Source organism: Euleptes europaea, chromosome 3 (genome assembly GCF_029931775.1).
Source record: "Euleptes europaea isolate rEulEur1 chromosome 3, rEulEur1.hap1, whole genome shotgun sequence".
Taxonomy (NCBI): Eukaryota; Metazoa; Chordata; class Lepidosauria; order Squamata; family Sphaerodactylidae; genus Euleptes; species Euleptes europaea.
In genome coordinates this window covers 64,627,032-64,648,592 of record NC_079314.1, presented here as the reverse complement: position 1 = coordinate 64,648,592, position 21,561 = coordinate 64,627,032, and the positions used below count along the sequence as shown (strand labels likewise).

Genomic DNA, 21,561 nt, shown 5'->3' with positions numbered 1-21,561 from the left:
TGGGGTTTCTGTCTGGAAGACCAATAATAGATCATTGTGTAGTTCTCTATCATCTAGTACAGAAATATATTTCTTATCCAAGCGGTCGTTTATGTGTCGCCTTTATGGATCTGAAGGTGGCATTTGATTCAATCCTGCGTAGACAACCGTGGGAAAAATTGGAAAAGCTGACTGTAGACTCTAAATAACTTTATCTGGTTCACCTGTTATATGAATCTGCTTCAGCCCAGATGGGGTGTACCCAGGAGGGTCACCTTTCAAGGGCTTTCCCAATACATAAAGGTGTTAGACAAGGATGGTTGTTGGCACCTATGTTGTTTAATTTATATTTATCTGATATGACAACCTCTTTAAATAAAGTTAATTCACATGCTCTTATGTTGTCAAACTCCCCAGTTTCCCTCTATGCTGATGATGTGGTTTTGTGGGGCTGTGATGCTTAGTAAAAACCTTTGCTGATAACTGCGGACAAGAGGGACTAACTGTTAATTATGATAAGTCAAAAATTCTGGGTCCCCCCCCCCTAATTTACTTGGAAAATTGGCGAACAAGTTTTGGAGCAAGTAAATCAGATTGGTTATTTGGGCATTTATTTCCAATCAAGTCTATCATGGAAGGTCCATCATGAAAATAAGCAAAAAAGGCTTGGATATCTACTAAGGCTATAATTTGATTCTTTTTTAATAAGGATAAGCAATATCTTCTCGCAGCACTTATGGTACTCAAGTCTAAAGTAGCAACACAGATGCTATATGGAACTCCAGTATTGATAGAGGTCTGCCAGAGACTTTTCCCTGCATTTCCCCCATGTTTTCTGGATGCTGTCAGAAACAGCATCTAGAAAATGCGGGTAAAACGTGGGGAGAGACTTCTAAAGGTCAGAAGACATGCATAATGAAAACAAATCCCTGAAGTAGTCAGGGGTGATCAGAATACAAACAGCCTGTGCATAAAAGGCCTATTTTTGTGTCAATTGGAGTGAATTGATACATTGGAGCATTGTCTTTTGGAATGTATGTTTCACTCCGATAGAAGAGAATTATGGATTTTGTCGCTTCTTCAAGGGAGGGCAAATATACCTACTGAAGAGAAACTGAGAGTGCTCCTAGCAGGCATTGAACACTAGGCCACTTCGGCTGTTGCAAAGTCCCCCCCTCCCTCCCAGTTATAGCAAGATATAAAAATATGGATAAATAAAGGAGTGCGAGTTTGGAGTCAGGCTATTAGGATTGTTTTTAACTTTATTAGCGTGAAACTGCTCAAGGCCACTGGGTCAAATGAGTGGTTTCATTTAAGTAATAGGAACATAAATCATTTTCAGACCTAAGCATAATGCTTATATCTACCCATTAACACAATTACACTTCTAAAATCACTAGTGTTTTAGATATGTGTACACAAAGCATGGGGTGGGGGAACAGACCAACTCAGCATAGAAACACTGTCTTAGCCTGAGAAGAAGCAGCAAAACAAAGCTGAAGTTAATGATGTGGAAAATATTACCATTTCTAAGAGAACTTTAGTGAGGCATCTAGGACAACTGGGGGGAAAGCATCTCCTGAACTCAGGCTGGCCAGCAAAACAGCATATTTTCAAACTGTGGAATATCAGTTTAGACCATAATTTTAACAGATACAGTCCTAGATTTGGGCATCCACTCACCAACAACACAAGTTTGCCTGTTGGAACAATCTTAACACTATTGCAGCTAACCTCCTGTACTGACTGTGGATGTACAGAAATCAGATGGATGTACAGAAATCAAATCCTTGTCAAGCAGCCTGTTTGTCTTAGCATTCAGCAGGAATATAGAATATGAAATATAGGCTAGTTATATGGTTTTATATATTTAAACTGGGCATTCTGCTTGAACTTATCTAACACTGTAATATGAATCCTTCTCCATGAGAACAGCTGGCTAACAGACAGGAGGTTAAACCTTGCAATACAGAAAGAGCTGCATGAAACTACCATTTAATTCAAGTTAAATGATGGTATTTAACCTTTTCCCCTTTTAGCACTAGACAATTAGGTTTGAATCATTAGGACATAAGACTGCCACTGATGATTTTCTAATTGCTATGTTACACAGCACTGTAATTTTTACATGGTGATGTGCTGGGTTCTGAAAAAATGCCAAACAGGGAGGCTTAATTCTTCCCACAGTGGTGCTACTACTTAGATATTTGTAGAGAAAAAATTCTTCTGAAGTAAACTAACATGGGATTGTCAATGTTTAGCTGATCCCTGAAGAGTTATACCAGGGAAGTCTTAACCAGTCTATTACTGCTTGTTATCTACAAACTAAATTAAGCATAATTCTTGTTTTCAGCTCACATTGGTAATATTTATAATCAAAATGAAACAGACGGATTAAAAAAAACCTACAATATGCCAGACACTGGCAGCTAAATTCTGTTTTACATGAGGGTGTGCTGTTGGGGGGAAAATCTGCCAAATTATGTAAATTGAAAAATTGATGCTCAGCACGTGGACCAAAGAAGAGAAGGGGAAAAAACAGGATTTCTACAGATTTATAGAAAACTGGTCAAGTTTGTAAATTGCTGAAATAGTATTTATGGTCTAGCTTTTCGCCATGTTTTTGATATTTTTGTAAACTTTGTGTGATTGGCTGTGCTGAGTTTATGGGTATTACATAAAAGACTGACTTAACCCTTCCCCCTGCATGGTATTACCAGTTAGAGTGCCATACCAGGATCTGGGAGGCTCAGATTTGCAGCTCTTGCATGAAGCTCACTGTGTGACCTTGGGCCATTCATTCTTTCAGACTAACCTACCTCATAGGGTTGTTGACTAGAAAATAGTCAAGAATTCAAATGGGTTTTTGATGGAGTCCGATATGCCGCATGCATGTCCAGACAACCACACATTATGGCTCAAGTTGGTTACCTATATCCTCAGAGCCTCAGTGCGGTGAGCTCAAAAGGCCCAACCAGGTTCTGCGGATGTCCATAACCGGTCAATTAATCAAATGTCAAACCTGGACCAAAAGGTTACATCAGAGGGGCTCAAGGTGAGAAATGCCTGCAGAACACAAATAACCTGGAGCCACTCTGTGACACGATAAGGGCCTAATTGGAAGAAGTTTATTGCCTTGGTTACCAAATGGCCTTCACTTTAGAGAGGAGTTCAGGAAGGGAGTTGTAAATGCCTCGCAGCTGTGTTATCTCTTTGGAAGTGAGATGTTCCCACAGCTGCAAATCAAGCTTACATTCCAGAGAGGAGTTTGATATCACAAAATAAGCAGGCCAGAAGCCTGAACCAAGAAAACAAGCAGCAAGGAACTATGAGGAGCACATTCCCTTGACACACACCAAGTTCAAAACTGTGGCATGAACTGAAGACAAAAAGATCAGCAGAAAAACTGATAAGCTTAAGTACCTCATCCTTGACACATTTAACCAATTTAAACATTTCACATTCAAACAAGATGTTACATAGTTGCCAGAGGAACTATCCACCATTTGAACATCATTAAGGAGATTTAAGCAGCATGTGATCATTTCTTGTAAATGGTGGATAGTGAAGCTGCTACAATACCTATGTAAGAACAGGTATATGTAGAGAACTGGATATGAAATTGGTACAGTCTTCCACAATTAGTGAAGTAATTAAGTATATTCCAGCAGCTGTGACCTAGTAAATTTGCTTCAGTCAGTCATCACACATTGATCGTAAGACTTTGGAGATCAAACAAGTTACCTTGCAAGTGTCTAATACGATAATTAGAAAGGTTAATTGCACAAGCCCAAGTGCAGCATTTTATCAGACTTTGAACAAGAACTGTGACTGAATAAGCAGCCAGTTCATTTGAGATAAGAAGCCTAAAGATACCATGTTCACTTTAGATAAGACAGCACCTAATTCTAACTCTGGACTTCATTATTAAAGGAACAGTATTTGGCAGTATGGAGGGAAGGCAGCATGGTATAGCCCGATCTCAGAAGCTAAGCAGGGTCAGGACTTGGAAGGAGACCTCCAAGGAAGATTCTGCCAAGGAAAGCAATGGCAAACCACCTGCGGTTCTCACTTGCCTAAAAAGCCCCTTGCTGGGGTAGCCATAAGTTGGCTGTGACTTGGCGGCACTAAATACATGCATTTGGCAGTACGTGCAGCTTAAATTCTATATTTGACTAGCTCCTTATATGGTAATGGAATATATAAAACTATTTACTATATAAACATTGTTTTGCTAGAATATAGAACCTTAAATTGCATATTAATCATAACACCTGTGGGATATTTAGATATTAGGAAAACCTGTGTGTTGAAGTAACTGGAACATATGACTAAACCTCTGTAGATCTCCATAGAGTAATTAGAGCAGATGTCAATAGTTGTTATAATTGTTATAATTGAAACCATTTTAGAACTCCTTAAGAAAGTGGGTATATTTAGAGAACACACCTTATTTGCTTTGAACAGTAAATTACTGAACAGTGATTTTATAGACTGGTCCTGTGATCAAGAATGTATCATTTCCTTGCTCTGATTTCCCAACATAATGTTTATGATGGGGAGGGGGTGGGAAGCTAAAGTCCTACCTTTTGTTGCCATCAGTTCCTCAGACATCACTCTTGGGCAAAGAGATTAGTCTAGCAGATGTTGGATTCCTTTTAGATCAAGTCACAGAGGAAAGCATAATAATGTATTTTTTCGGATTCAAGACTGGACTCACATTACTATGGGTTACTCTTCTCATTGCCTCTCCAAAGAGCACACAGCTTAATAAACAGTAGAGTTTCAAAAAAGAAACTCAAACATGGTGACAGGTATAACAGGAAAAAAAAAATAAGGGCTATGTAAATTGACTGGTTAAGTCAGAGTAATTTGTCCACTAAATCTCTTGTTTGGCATCTCAAGCATATTTGTTTTGGTTAACAATTACATAAGTATATCTGCCCCGCACTCATTTAGACCAATGGTCTGCTTTCCCTTATATTGTCAATGCTCACTGACAGCAACTAAGATCTATCATCCTAGGCCTTGGGTGTGTAAAGTGCCGTCAAGTCGCAGCTGACTTATGGCGACCCTGTAGGGCTTTCAAGGTAAGAGATTCAGAGGTGGTTTGCCATTGCCTTCCTCTGTATAGCGACACTGGCATTCCTTGGCGGTCTCCCGTCTGATTACTAACCAGGGCTGACATCCTAGACCTTACCTACCAACAAAGAACCTTAACTAGAAATGTCAGCAATTGAACTAAAAACTTCACATGCTCCAAGATAAGCATTCTCTTCTGATATTAATCTATACCTGCCTCCTAGAAAAAGTATTCTCATGTACCAGCATGTAAAGATTTTTTATTTATGGAAAATCAAATCTTGAGATCCCCCCAAAATACCAATTTAGTATATTAGCAAGTAGTATATTTAACTGGGTAAGAAAACCATGTCCTGTTAAGTACATATACTGAAGTCACCCTCCCAAACACATAGTACAGCTTAAAAAAAAAAAAATCTTTAAACCAATCAAGGAAAAAGAAGCACCAACATTTTAACTACCTTCCAAATTTGTTTATGAACATCAATGAAGAAACCATACTAACATATAACAAATCATTTTAAGAATTTATTTTCTTCCTTGCAAGACATACAGGACTTTACAGTATGTTTCAGTGTTACATTTAAATAGGAAACCACCTTGCAACAAAACCAATGAAAAGTCTTTAATGTTTCAAACAAAATACAGGTGGATGTTTGCCATTTTAGACCTCAGTGTAATCAGCTAAATATTGAACTGCATAAACTGGTGCATAGACTCATGTACATGATATACGTTTTAACATTATTTGAAAATGTAAAGACTTGTCCACATGCACAGATTTTGCCAAAAGGCAATATTAACAAGGGATGGCATTTGTTGGCAGTGCCATGACCTCAAAGCATTCTGTAAATTTACAATAATTGCAATTCAATCTGCAACCCAGTTAAAACTGAGAAATCCATACATTTAACATAGTTTTGTTCCATTGGTTTCTGTGGGCTAAACTGGTTTTACTTATTGTTGCTTAAGTGCAGAGGAGGCTGTCCAGTTTGACATATACATCTCCAAATGGTAAATATGTTATGGTTGTGTCAGCATGATTTTGGAATATATTTTCTGAATATAACAAATTAGTCTTTCATCATTATCACAAATTTAAACAGACCATAACAAACAGCAGATAAAAATCCAAATGATTCCAGTATAGAATTTTAATTTGTATCATTGTGAAGTTTGAAAACAATGACTCAGTAAAATCTCTTTCAAAAAATGTAAAGAAGGTCATGAATTCAAAAACCCCACTGAGGGAGCAGAATGTACTTTGATTAGGCAAGGAAGTGTTGTAACACAGCAACACCTCCCCAAAGGCAATTGGATCTTGAAAAATCAGGGTGCTTTCAAGGGCAAATTTTCTGGGGGTTGAATAGCCCCCTCTATTCAGATCAGACAACCCCCAATCCCCCTGCCATGTGAACAAGTGCTTTCTGTTCATGCCGTAGAATCTTCAGATCCAAGTCAACAAGTTTGCCCTGTGCCACCACTGACTAAAGTGTTCCCTTCCTGTGAATTTATAAACAGCTATTCATAAGGAATTACAACTAATAAAATTTCAGTCCCTTTTAGTACAGTACAAACCTCTGAAATATGCTTTGAAATATGACTTTTCATGCTTTACACACTTATAACTTGGAAAAGAATGGTAGTCCTTCGTACATGTCAGCCTTCAATCTGACCCAGTCGTTGAGTCTCTGCAAAGTTGTTTTTTCCTCTGTTAATATTTTGGCAGCTTTCTTCAGCTTTTCTTCATTCCGTTCTAAATATCGAATGCCATCCGTCCGTAACTGATTGAGCTTTTCTTTGCGGCTTTCATCTAGAGGTATGTCATCATTCATCAGAGGGTTAATTCTGAAGTATGTGTCTGGAGGTAAAAGAGCATCCAGCATAGTGTGGACTTCTGGTTTTAAAAAACAAGAACAGTGAAATTGTTAACTCAGTTTTGGAAGAAAAAAGTTCCATCCCTTCTTTTGTGACTATTGATCTGTTAATCAGTATTTTTCATATATTGTGTAAGATATTTAGAGTCACCATGGCAAAATGGTTAGTGTCACAGACAATACCTGAGGCGTTGGTGGCTGGAGTGGTGTGGCCACGGCACATCCAAAGCTGTTCCCTGACTGCCAAAAGGCTTTAAAAAGCCTTTTACAAGGTTTTTTTCTTTGAAAACGGGGCATTTTGCCCCACTGAAAACAGCGAGGGCGCACCAGCAAAAAGCTGACGCAGCAACACTGGTTTTTTTCATGATGTACCCGGGGCAGAAGGATTCAGGAAGCTGTCTACTGGCAGCTCCACCCCCCAGCATGGCCTGGGAACACCCCCCGGGATGCTGGCGCAGGGCTTTGCGCCAGTGGGACGCCAGCAGGAGTCCCAGCTGGCATCCTTGGTGTGGAGAGTTGATGACCAAGCGGAGCATTCTGTCACTGTGAATAAAAGAGCACTTTTGTACTACGTGCTGAGTCTTCTGTGCTTACTCGCCTGTAGAGCTGCAACGCTTTCTAACATACGCCAACAGGGTTATGGGCCCAGAACAGCTCAACTGCGCTACATCCTGGAGGTTCTGAGCAGAGGTACTATCTGTGGAACAAGGGCTGTAGTGAGCAGAAGGCGAGTGGATGTCTGAGGTTGAGTCAGACGGAGCAGAGGAGGTGCCCAGCAGGTCTGTCAGCAGCAGTGCGTCTGAGGCGGAGGAGGAGAGCGACACGGAGCAGGAGCAGCAGGGAGCGGGAGAAATTATGGCTCAAGCTGCAATGTCCTTGCTTGTGGAGAAGCTCACTTCTACCAACTACAATGTGTGGGCGTTACGTATGCAACACTACCTTAAAAGAGAGGCACTGTGGATTTATGTCTCCAACCCCCCGGATCCTGAGACGCCGCAGGACGTGGTGAAAGATGAGAAGGCACTGGCAAGCATAGTGCTGAGCGTGGCTGACGACCAGCTTGTCCATGTGACGGGAGCTTTGAACGCGAAAGCAGCCTGGAACTCATTATCTCAGGTCTACGTACAAAAAACAGCTGGCTCTTTGATAGCCATATCGAGACGTTTGTACAGAACTTTTCTTTTGCCGTCAGTTCCTGTGAGAAACCATATAAATGAACTGACTGAATGTTTCCAACTGCTGGAGCAGAGGGGGAAGACTCTACAGGAGGATGATAAAGTTTATATACTCCTGAGCTCTCTGTCTGAGCAGTATAATATGTTAGTTACTGCTCTGGAGTCGGTTGAAATTGATAAACTAACTCTGCAATATGTTATAGGAAGAATTTTGGAACATGAGAAGAGATTGCTTGCAACAAATCCTGAGAAGCCTGCCAAGCCGGAGGGAAACCTGCCAAGCCGGGAGACGCGGAGGTTTGCCGGCGGAGAGAGGAATGCGGAGCAGAGAAAGCCGGGTGATTTACAGCAGCACGTGGCTCTGAGGGTCAGACGTTGCTACATCTGCAAGGCAACAAATCACTTAAAGCGCGACTGCCCAGAAGCAAGGAAGAAAAGCCGAAGGGACCAGTCGTCACGTGAGTTTGTGAGCGGTCAGAAGGCATCATTGGTGCTGACTGAGCACAGTGACACAGCCGGTGTCTGGATTTTAGACTCTGGTGCGTCACAGACCATTTGCCGGCATCAGGAACTTTTAAAAGACACACGGGACTCAAGTTTGCCGCATGTAAGCCTCGCTGATGGAAGGAATTCTGAGGTGACACGTGAGGGGAGTGTGTGGTTCCCAGCTTTGAACTATACATTTAAAAAGGTGCTATGTGTCCCTGAACTAGAGAACAATCTGTTAAGTGTAAGTGCCCTTGACAGGGCTGGATATACTGTAACATTTACAGACAAGGCTTGTAAGATATCCAAAGGTGGGAAAGTGCTTCTTACAGGGGAAATGTGTAATAATGTGTATGTGGTAGAAAATAGGCATGTGGAGGCAAAAATGATAACTAATAAGAGCCCCCATGACAATTGCATACATCTGCTACATAGAAGGTTGGCTCATGCAAATTATGAGACCATAAAGAAAACGCTAGCCTTACTGGGGAAGGAAAAAGTTAAAGAGTGTGGGAACTACCTGGATTGTGAGGTATGCAAAAGTTCCAAATCTAAGGCTTACCCAGTGGCTAAGCATAGTGAGAGACTCTCAGACACTGCATTAAAGGTAGTGCATGCAGATGTAATAGGCCCCTACAGGGAGAGTCACTCAGGTAACCATTACGCGTTGATTCTGGTGGATGATTGCACCAGATTCTCATGGGTATATCCTTTGAAAAAGAAGTCACAGGTGTTTGAAACATTTAAGTATTGGGCCAAAAGAGTGCAGAAACAACTTAAATGTACCTTGGATTCTCTCCAAACAGATTTTGGGGGAGAATTCATGTCAAATGAGTTTAAGAAATGGTTGCAGGTGCAAGGTGTGAGGCACAGGGTTGCCAACGTGGCGGTGCCAGCAGAAAATGGTGTTGCTGAGCGACATGGGGGAATGCTACAAACAAAAATGTATTCCATGTTGCAGGATGCTGGGTTGCCAATGACATACTGGGCAGAAGCAATAAAGGCCGCCTCCTATGTTTCCAACAGGATCTGGACCAGGTCCATACAAGACATACCTTATAGAGTTTTGTACCAGAGGGATCCTAGCTTAGGTTACCTCAGAGTGTTTGGTACAAAAGCCTGGGTTGATGTGCCAATATCCAAGAGAAGGAAAGGAGGAGCGAGAGCTAAAAAACTAACCTTCCTTGGGTATCAGTCTGGCATGAAATCATACAGGTTTGCTGATGAGCATAATTCTCTCAGCTACAGCAGAGCTGCGAATTTTTGTGAGGGAAATAACTGGGCCAGAATTCATGGACAGGAGGAGCCAAAAGAAATTGGGCTACCATTGACAGATCTCTCACAGGATGCAGATGGGGTGAAGCAGGAGGGATCTCCTCAGAGGGCTTCATCACCAAGGGCTGAAGAGGGGAGGCAGATTCCTAGGGTGTCAAGCAGGAGCACTAAAGGAATTCCCCCAGAGAGGTATGGTTTTGAGACTACTGATGTCAATCATGTACAAGTCAAAGAACCAAAGAGTTTTCAGGAGGTAATGGCTTTGGAAAGCAGGGAAAAGGAGGCCTGGCTAGAAGCCATGCAAACTGAGTTTGATTCCCTGAAAGAGAATAAGGTATTCTCTATAACAAAACTGCCAGCTCAGAGAAAAGCCATAGGGTGCAGATGGCTTTACAAAGTCAAACAGTGTCCAGAAGGGAAGATACTCCGTAAGGCCAGGCTTGTGGCTAAGGGTTATTCCCAAGTTGAAGGGCAAGACTTTGATGAATTATTTGCTCCCACTGTGAAGGCTGATACTATAAGAGCTGCATTGTGTAAAGCTGTCAGAGATAACATGTTAGTGCACCATTTTGACTTCACCACTGCATATCTGAATGCAACAATAAGTGAAGAGATATATATGGAGCAGATACCTGGGTTTGAATGCAAGGGTAAACAAGGAGTATTAAAATTGCATAAGGCTCTGTATGGATTAAAGCAGAGTGCACGTGCATGGTCCCAATGCATTAGTGAAGCATTGGCAAATCTTGGGTTTAAGCAAGGTGTTGCTGATCCTTGTATGTTTACCAAATGTGTAAAGGGCTCTGACTGTGTTGTATTTTTATATGTTGATGATCTTTGTTTGTTGTGTCATACAAAGGAACAACTAAACTGGTTTAAGGAGGCAACTGGAAAACTGTTTAAAATGAAGCATCTTGGTGACATTCAAAATTATCTGGGGGTAGAAATTACCAGGAACCCAGAAGGATATTTTGAATTGTGCCAGGAGAAAAAGATTGAACAGCTCCTAGAAAAATTTAAAATGACAGAGGCAAAAAGCACTGAGACTCCCATGACAACAGGGTATGTGAAAGAGGTGGATGATAAGGTATTCCATGACAAAAATCAATACCAATCGTTGGTGGGTTCATTGTTATATCTGTCATGTTGGACAAGACCAGACATTTGTATGGCAGTACATTTGCTTTGCCAGAAATGTGCATGTCCATACATGAAAGACTGGAATGCAGCAAAAAGGGTGCTGCGATACTTAAAAGGCTCAGCTTCAGCCAGGTTGTGTTTAAAGGCTGATGCAGAGGAAACAATCACAGTGTATAGTGACTCCAGTTGGGGAGAGAGAGAAGAAGGAAAGTCTACCACTGGGTATGTGTTATTTTTACATGGGGCACTGGTTATGTGGAAGTCTTTAAAACAGACTCATGTAGCTACCAGCACATGTGAGGCAGAATATTCTGCATTAAGTGACAGTGAGATTCAGCTGGAATGGCTGAGTCAACTGGCTAAAGACCTAAATCTTGAATGTGAAATGCCTGTATGTGTTTACTGTGATAATACTGCAGCACAGCAATTGGCTGGATATCAAGGTATTAGAACAAGAAGTAAACACATCACAATAAGATACCAGAATGTCAGGGAAGCGGTAAACAATGGTTTAATGGTTCTGAAACATTGTGCTTCAAATGTAAATATTGCTGACGTTTTTACCAAGTGTTTGCCTACAGAAAAGTTTGAACTGTTTAGAAGCAAATTGGGGCTTGCAATGTCAGTCTAGGAGGAGTGTTGGAACATGAGACTGCACATGGCAAGCAGATGGCAAGCAGATGTAAAAGATCTATGTGACAGCCAGGTGATTGGTGGTGTCACATGACAGCTCAATGACTGAGCAGAAAAACTGGCTTGTACTGGACTGAGCTAGATAGTCCTGGAGACAAGGCAGCCAACAGGTGATTGGCTGAGAGACTATGCCAGATATGTATATAGGTGTGTTATATATGTATTGGGGTGTGGGTTGTGGAGAGTTGATGACCAAGCGGAGCATTCTGTCACTGTGAATAAAAGAGCACTTTTGTACTACGTGCTGAGTCTTCTGTGCTTACTCGCCTGTAGAGCTGCAACGCTTTCTAACATGCTGCAGCAGTGTCAGGAGGATGGTGTCCGTTTCCACCCCCCATGGCGCCTCCCACAGCGTAGAGTGGCACAGGCGCCAGTACAGGGGGCACCCACGCCGGCGCAGCACCTTCCTGGCCGCCTAATGACTTTCATCCTTTTGGGTCAGGAATGGGCTGTCAGACTAGGACCTGGGGCAACTGAGTTAAAATTGCTGCTCTGACATAGAAGTTCATGGGTAACTTTGGGCCCATCGTATCTTTTCACAAGACTGTTGTGAGGGTAAGGTGGAAGAGGGGACAGTGAGATGATAAACAGCTTCGGGTCCCAACTGGGGAAGAAAACTGGATACAAAGCAAGATACACATAAAAAAATCTGTATCACACAAGTACACCATGCCGACAGCAAGATGTTTCTGAATTCATGATCAATAAGGTCTCCTCCTTGATCACGTATCACTGAAAAAAGGATGAAATAATACCAAGCTGGTTATTTAAGCCACGGAGACCACCTATTGCCTTCAACTCAACATATTTTACACAAGTACAGTGGCATTGTTTAAATGTGTGATGCACATTAAACACTGCATGAAAAATAAGGGGGCCATAAATGGTCTTTTGACATTATACAGAGCCACTCTTCCAGAACCTACAAAACTTAACCTGTGAAATGGAGGCTATGAATTACTTCTAAAATAATTTGCAGTGAACGACAGCCTAAGAAACTGGATAATTATATATCTGTATAATTGTAATTGGAAGTTATGTTAGTGGCTGGATGTATATATGTGTGTGTGTGTGGCACTTTTAGTTAAACTATTTTAATCAAGTAAGCCAATTACTCAACCACTGCAACCCTACTTTATAGAACACACTGGGCACTTGACATTGTTTATGTCCTTGCCCAGAGTTTAAATTTAGACAGCTAAAGAGGGAGAAGTGTGATGTCAGCAAATGCAGTCATGTAAACTTAGGCTTTTCTTCAGCTGGAGAGGATGACTAAAGGGGTTAAGACAAAGACTTCACAGAAGCGGTGGATGGAATCATGGAATGGAATTTTGAAAGCAGAGGCATAAAGAAGTATCATGTCAGTGTTCTAGGAGAGAGCTGCAAGCATAAGGGGCAGTAATAGAATGTGCATAATTGTTCAAGAGATCAGAGAACCTATGCCAGCTGAGGGCCATAGGAACTTGAGGCCCAAATCAGAGATATCAGGATAAAAGGGCAGGGAAATGGAGGGAAGGAAAGGGAGACAATGGAAAAGATAGGGGAAACAGAAGAAGATGGGACACCAGCGTAGGGATTTATGGAGGGGTGTCAAAATACTTCTGAACACAAACAGATTTGGGGGGCAGATTACAGAGATGAGATGATCAAGTGTTCACACCTCCTTTGAGAATTAAAGGAAGGCCAGGAATGAACACAATATTAAACCAGTGTGGGAGAACATCAGATATTTCGCTTTGGGAGTGGAAAAGCAGATTTTTGCAATATTGTTAAGAGTAACTGCAACACATTGCATAGATCTGGTGAACAAAACAGAGGGCGGGGGGGGGGGGGAAGCTAAGACTAAAGTTCAACATATGCTAGTTCAACACAGTCAATGGTAACCCTTATAAGTGGATGTGAAGTGTGATCAAGCAAACTCAGAAGAAACATGAGATACTGGACTGGATAAGTTTGTATTGCAGTACAGTTTTTGCCAAGCAGACACACACAAAAGAATGAAATAGCTGCTTGCATCAAGTCAAACTTTTTGTATCCCCAGTTGCGTTTCCACTTCTGCAAGACCTCATGCAACCAATTTCTGGGCATTTTAATATATAGTGAGGAAGGTGCTAGGTGTTGTACAAGATCTTGTATAAGCAGAACTGCTTAAACCCATTTATGTTTCTGCTTGTACATCACTAGATCCAAGTCATTCAGTCTTAATACATGGGGATGGTGCTTGGATATCCTAGTAAAAAATATGAAATCGTATTTCATCCAGCTTCTCAGACTGCGTAAGGTTGGCTTTTCATTTTGCTCTTTAAAGAGGAATTATGTCTTGTATAGTAATCAAAATGGTCACTTTTCTACTCTTCCTTATGTTGTCCTTTTCATCTTTTAAAATATTTCACACTATTGTAATATTTCCTTGCTTAATACAGAGTTGTCACATTACTGTTGCTAAGGTAAATGAAGCCCAGTAGAACTACATTATCTAATCTTTCTGCATCCCACTTCCTTGCATTTTTTAAAATCCCCACTGTTAAGATTTAGTGATAAACATGGTCTCTGTTCAAAGCATGACAACTTTAACTGTATAGACTGGACTTCTGGTGGTGAAGATTTTCAGCGTTAATTCTGCAGGTCATCTATTTACTAAAAGCAAGCAGTATTTTTTTTCAAAAGTAATTTTATAAACTTTTAAAATGTATCTCTATTCTGAATTGGCCTTTTACTTCTACACTGATAAAAAAAGTGATCCAGTGGGGGAGGGGGGTGACAGAAAGAAAAGTAATATGTTCTCTTATTCTACTCATTCATTACTGCCACCCCAAACCCTAGAAAACCTTCATCCAAGTATTTCTGCATTAAGAAATTGGTGGCCTTTATGCGTCAGCTCTGTATCTCTAAAAGCTCATCAGCATTATGGCCACACTTTTCAGATGTGATGTATTCATCAATGACAGTTTAGTAGTAGTATAACCAAGGTGTAATCTCAAGCAGTTAATTTAAATGGATATTTGGCAAACTTTATCAGCTGCTACAATTTACCAAATATCTTACAATGTATTAATCAGAGAAAAAGGTTAAGCCTTAAAATGCATCATAAACCCATACTGATTTCAAACAATTGATATTAGTTTTCTCTTCTTATGCTATCTTTGTACACGAACTGAACCAAAAGTCCTTCTGTTAAACAGGTGGGAGATGGGATTAACAAAATAATCCCAGCTCCAATGTAGGTTATGAAATATGCCCTAGATGGAAACAGAATGCCCTTTGATGATGTTCCTGGTAAACTAGCCTTTATTCCTTACATCCTATGTTTTCATACCTCAATTCAGCTTCTGTTATGTTGCTTCTCAATAAAAATCCTTCATCCAAGTCACATGAAGAGCTACACAACAAGACAACATCAATCATTTGAAACCAACCTTCCGTGTCAGTGGCGCTGCTGATGACATTATTCAGCTTAGCTTTCAGACTTGTATAGGTGACATTGGTCTTCCCTTCACTTTCGTATCGGCCAGTTCCCAAGGATATTACACACTGCAGAGGCATATTCGGCCAAAGACATTTGCACTCATGTACTGCTAAAGCTGTAGGATTATTCATGAGCAGCCCTCCATCCTGTGAATTTTGTTTTTAAAAAAAGAGATGACTGAATAATCAGTATTCATAGATGCAGGGTTAAAATAGTAGAAGATGTAAATAAAATATTGTATAAAATGCATTCAGTTCAACACACAGCCATTCATGTTTGGATTTGGTGCTTGATAGTTACGTCCTCTCTTCAGATAGCAAAATAAAATGGAATGATACAATATCATGAAAGAAAACTACATGGAAAATATCTGTTCTGCTAACAAGACAAGCAACAGCCACAATAAGAGGTCACCTTTACACAGACAGCATTAGTGTAGTATAGTATATGCTGAATGTTACTAGTACCTTTATGCTTAATTCTGAACAATGGTTCCAGAGTGTGGATCACAACATTTGTACAATGGGGCCATGTACAGATTCAGGGGATTTCCAACAAATCCCCCCCCCCCGATTTGCAGAGAAATCCCAAACAACAAAAAACAAAAAACCCTTATACAATAAAGGGAGTTAGTCCCCCCCCCCCCCGCCCATGGAGAATACTGACAGATCTGGCATGATCACTGTTGACGCTGTGGAGTTGCCTAGCAACTGAGACATGGCAGCCTTGGCCTAGGCAATCCTGGCATGACTGCAGGTTTGGGGGGAAAGCATTGAAGGTGATAGAAAGAGAAAGCAGAGAAAGGAGTTGGAAGACAGGCAGTAACTAATGAGAGGGAGAGAACAGAGAAAGAGCTGGGAAGAGAGGAAGTGTGTGTGGGAGGGGTGGGATTTCTCTCCCTTGTTATTCTTAAAGGTCTCCAGTTTGTTAATTCTACTATATAAAGATTGTATGATTTGGTCCATCATAATATACATTACTTTAATACCACCATACTAAATATTTCTTGGTTACAAGCTGCAAAAACTGATCGCATGGGACTTAGAAGAGAATAATACAAATGCAAGGAGACAAATAACAGAAGTAAAGCAGTGAGAATTTGCCATACATCATCACATAATACTTGCAGTTACAAGGGTTTGTCTAATTCTGAAAATGATCTATTTCATTTGAAATCAGAATATAAAAGAGGCAGAATTCATTTATTAAATGAGGGGATTAAATCCGTTAATGAATGGATGAAAGTTTAAATGTTAATTTTATGCATAAGGTGCTAGAAACAAAGAGAGGGGATTTTAGGAAGCAGGCAAAAGAAACACAGCCAGGATCTTAAATGTCACATGTCACATTTCATGAACCCACTGGTTTGTCAGCTTTCCCTTTCAAATGGCAGCTTTTAGAAGACCCCCTCCAAAATACTGGAAACTCCCTAAATTGGCATCATGATAAGCATGAAGGGCTGCTGCAAGAAGGAACATTGTGCCATTTCTTGTAACTGGTGAGGTCTTCAAAAGTAACAGATACACTTTCCTCTGGAGCAAAAATGGTAAGAAGTGTTCTTTATCAAGGACAAAATGGTCCAATGCAAACTCCACACAGAGTTTGCAAACATGTACAAAAACACACTTTTATGTTTAAGGAACTATGATGTAAGATGAAAAAAATTTCTTCATGTAAAGGGAGCAGCAGAGTAAGAACTATATGAATATAAGCACACTTTGGCTGTTGTCTGATGTAACTGAAGCTTTTTTCCTTCACAAAGAACATTATTCTAGAGCCATCTATAACACTAACTGTAAGCCGTAAAGGTTGCTATCCTAAGCTGTAGTTTAATTTGCGGAAACCTGAAAAAGTCAGGAATTAAGACCTAACTGGGCTTTTCTCTTTTCCAGTCAGCCATGCCTTAAACATTATGATGTTTGGCTCTGCAATCCTCATAAGTCTTTCATGCCTGTAGTACAAGCCTTAAATCCCAGTCCACCATGCAATCTGACATTTCCTTCTACAAAATGCCAACAAGTAATTACCAAGCTGTAGTTTGCTAGATGGATCTCTTGAAAGGGAGGTTCAGGGGAAAACAGTAGTAGTGTGTGCTTGAAATAGTTCAGTCAACAGGATCTAGGCACACACATGGTTAGGAGATAACTTCATATCTGTGTTGCTCAGCAAGATGTATGAAACAGAGGAAGGTAAGGAACCAGCCCTGTACACCAATGTTGATCAGAAAGGCAACCATGTTCTTACATGTAGAGGATGGAGATCAGTTCTCAGAGCAACACTACTGCAAATCACAATAGCATAAATAGTCCATCAAAGCTCTGGTCTTCTAGAAATCAAATGAAACGTTAATTGACAGGATATGAAATCCTAATAGCTGCCAGTAGTTGTAAGAAAGAAGCTTCTTACTATAGAAGATCTGTTTCTGAGATGAAAAACACTCTCATTGTGCCTTTAACTAGGAGACTTTTGTGGAAATAAATTTTGCATATCAAAAAGGTTGTCAGAATTATGGAATATCTTACTGAGAAGTTAGTGGCTTTGATTACAAAGCCAAACTGAGCACAAGAAGGAGAGGACGAGAACGTAAACTGCTGCAGGCACTTCATTTTGTTAAGTGAATGTTATTTGGACTTTCATAGAGATTCTAATATTTTTTAAAAAGCAGTTTCTATCCACAGGTAAAGCCAGTTTTTGAACAGGTGTACCATAAGATTAGGAGACAGTGTTGTGATGTGATAGGATTATCTAATACATATCAACAGTTTAAAAAATCATGTTCAAACTACAACAAAGTGAATTCCTACTAAACCACTCATTTTGTAAAAACTACAGCTGCAGTAAATAAAGCAGTGATGTGGATCATTGCTTTATGAAAAAGTCCTTTGATTAAGCTTTCAGTACAATCTACAAAAGCTTTCTGAACTCTTTATGGAACACTTAATACCCTTTGCCTACAGCAGAAGTAAGAACAGTAGTCTCTCAGTGCACATCATTTTAAATTTTGGCTAAAATCAGATTGTACCCTAACACGATATAGTAAACACTGTGTTGCTTTATGAATGAGTCTACTGAGTTAATTCTAAGAACCTTTAAAAAAAATCTCAAGGTGGTAAGTACAAATACCATCTATCTGGGATAAGAACATTTTATTTTAAATATACTGGATTCATTAAACTGCAATTGTGGGATGGATCCAGGCAATTTTTTTACTCAGCCTCACCTAATAGCCCATCTAACTACAGCCCCATCCTACATCTTTTGCTCCATGATCCCCAGCATAGCTTTTCTGATGGCAGGGGACTCCATCCTCTCTTTTGAACCCATGGAAGAGCTTGGGTTGCCAGGTCTCTAGTACTGACCTGGACAGTCCAGTCTTTTCACTGACTGTCCAGGAAAAAAAAACTGGAAAAATACTGGGCATGTAGATGTCTGGAATTTTAGGGTTGCGAATTTGTGAGGCCTGGGTGGCGTCAGGGCTGTCTGGGTAGACCAGCCAGAAGAGAAGATAGCCTGGCCGGAGGAAGCGTTGGGGTGCCAGCGGAAGGGCTGGGCCCATTCCAGCCTCGCTTCCCATCGAAAGACAGCTATGGAAGGAGACCAGCGGGCAAAGGAGATGCTCGGGCAAAAGGGCAGCCTTGAAACAGGCAGCACCAAGCCCAAACATCATGAAGTAGCTGTGGTGGCCATTCCACAATGGAGGACGCAGCACCACCCCAAACAGTGGAAAGCAGCAGTTGCGGCAGTTGCAGAACCTGCCCTACATGGTTTAAAACTAACTTTGACAGCCTGCTGCACATATTGTGACTGCGCTAAAGGAAATGTTATTTAGCCTGAGGTCCCCCCTCAAACATGACACTCTCGAGATGTGTCAGACTATCAAAATGCAAATCATTGCAGCATGGATCTGTCAGACTGTTCATTGTGCTTAACAGCATTTTGAAGTTAATAGCTAAAATGCATAGAGTATGAGTTACTACAGCTTATGAAAAGCATTCCACTGAACTACAGTCTTTTCCCTTGAAATTAATTTGTCAAAACAACTTCTAAATGTGCATCTTAACACAGGATGTTGAGATTCATCTTTCATGAGTTTCATTAAATGAAAGATTTTAAAAAAGATTTTTAAGAATTACAAAAGATTTACTTATAGCAAATAATTCTAAGGCCTCCTGAGAAGTGCCTTGAGCTTTCATGGGAGGAAGATAGGTGGGATATAATAAAATAAATACAGTATCCCTTTGTTCATACCCAAAATGCAGTATCTTCTCTACTCCCCAAATTCAAAGTATATCTTTGAATATCCATTTTACTTAAAGTGAACACTAGTTTAAACTTTAAGCTGCTAAAAAATTAAAGCAGAATTCTAAAAGTTTACAGAATAGACTGACTGCTCAATAACATCTTTAGTAGCTCTCACTCTTCAACATGTCAACATATTGAAGGACATAAAATGTCAAGTTAAGATCCTTAGGTGGCATTAAGAGTAAAAACCATTATGATGTACAGACTGAAATGAAATATCTATTAAAAACCCATACAGAGTGTATACCTAAGCCCTGGATTTCACTGAGCTTTATGGCAAGTGGCCAAAACTGACAAGTACCCTACTTATTCTCCCTTCAGTTCTCATGTTGCTTTTCCTTGCCCTCTGTTTTGTCTTCTCTTTGCTCCCTGTTTATTCTGACTCCAACTGCAAGTTTCTCTCTTCACTTCTCCCCAAATATACATGAGCCATCTCTTTGTGCTCTTGCATTCTTACACCGATCCCTTGCCCTGCGGTTACTATCGGCACACTGGCAACATTTACAAGATTTAATCTTCACGGTGCTACTCTTGGCTGTAAACTAAATTCAAATTTACTGCTTCTGCAAAAAAAAAAGAAAAAAGAAAAAGAAATAGTGGACAGCAATTATAATTTAAACACAAGAGATCTTTGATACTCAGGCTGTTTCTAGGATATTAAAATATCTGCTAAGCTTTAGATTAGAACTTCTAAATGTTAGCCTTGCAACTGCCAAAAGAATTTATCTATGGCACTTGTTTCCTTCACACTTTTTAAAAGGGTCCTTTTCAAACAAGTAATGGGGCAGCATACTGGCACTTGTAACTCAGCTTCGATTATTCCTTGCAAGCTCAAGGCGAGGATTTTTTTTTTCTTTTTAAAGTAAAGATTCCCACTGTGTTTTATCCAAAAGCCACATGTGAAAGTAGGGAGAGAAGTACAAGCCGTCCTCAAAAATAAGCCCCACTGAAATACACTGTTGTAAGTTTATGTTGTATTTCTGGTTGACTGTTTCTCATAACTCTGTAGATTTTCCTAGTGTTCATTGTGGGGGGTGGGAAGAGCTAAGAACAAGATAGATGATTTTCTAGTTTTGCCAACACTGTTTGTATGCCTTTGGAATTAATATCAATTTACTTCTATTCTTAAGATTTCATTGAGATCTTGTAGCCAGGAGACGAATTCATTTGTGCAATTTAATATCTGGATGCCTAGGACAAACTGTGGTGCTTTTAAAAATGCATTGCAGTCACCAGAACGTTTGGCATTGCTTAAGTGCCCATCAGCACAGAGGTTGTCAACAGTAGCAAAGCAAACTACTTTCCCATTGAACCTAACAGGAGGATAGTAACTCAGTTCTTCTTTCTTTTAACAATACTGTACATTTTCACTCTCTCAAAATTTTGCCTTAGCCTTTAAAAAATGCACAACGGCTGTCAGACTGTACACAGCACTTAAAAAAAACTACTTCACACATTAAGTTATGTGAACTGGGTATCATGTACTGAAAGATGTGATTTAGCAAAGCCAATTCCGATACTTGGAGTCTGCTGGCTCCATAGCAACCATTTCACCTCAATGCCTGTGCAGACATGCTTTGCATTTCTAGTTCGTTTTCACAGACTTGCTCTGTTGTTTACCATCATTGTATTTGTGGAAAAAGAAGAGACACTGAACTACCGCAAGAATATCACAGAGGCAGGCGAGGTTGTGAATAAACTTTTCCCCTGCCAAATTTATCATCTTTAAAATCTAACACGCAACCTTAAGATGTTTGCAGATGTTGTTTAAGGCATCTGAAAATACTTCTGTCTTTATCCTAACAAATGTACATTTCAGAATTACTGCAATTGCTCTTAACTGTTCTTTTATCTCATATTTAAATCTTCCATACACATTAATATCTGCAGTGTTTCAATTACTTCAGTATATTCTGGATTTTACTATATATACACAACCAAGATAAATGTTCAGTCCTAACTAGGAAAAGAATGCACTGATCATTAGTAAGTTGGAATAACAGATTATTGCTCACCAAATTTGATATTTTTGCAGCATTTAAAATGCAGTAGTTTTACTAAAATACCTTTCATGAATGAGAATTAA

The 21,561-nt window shown here is 40.1% G+C and overlaps 1 protein-coding gene across 1 annotated transcript in view; it reads right to left on the bottom strand.

Moving 5' to 3' along the window:
* Window positions 1–6,647: 6,647 nt before the first annotated feature.
* The window catches only part of PNPLA8 (patatin like phospholipase domain containing 8), a 51,064-nt gene continuing 36,150 nt past the window's right edge, over window positions 6,648–21,561 (bottom strand). Inside the window, exons 8-9 of the mRNA XM_056847248.1 lie at window positions 15,124–15,319; window positions 6,648–6,958 (exon numbers count right to left, since the gene is read on the bottom strand). Coding sequence (XP_056703226.1) covers window positions 6,684–6,958; window positions 15,124–15,319 — 471 coding nt within the window. The 3' untranslated portion in view covers window positions 6,648–6,683. The remainder of the gene's footprint in view (window positions 6,959–15,123; window positions 15,320–21,561) is intronic.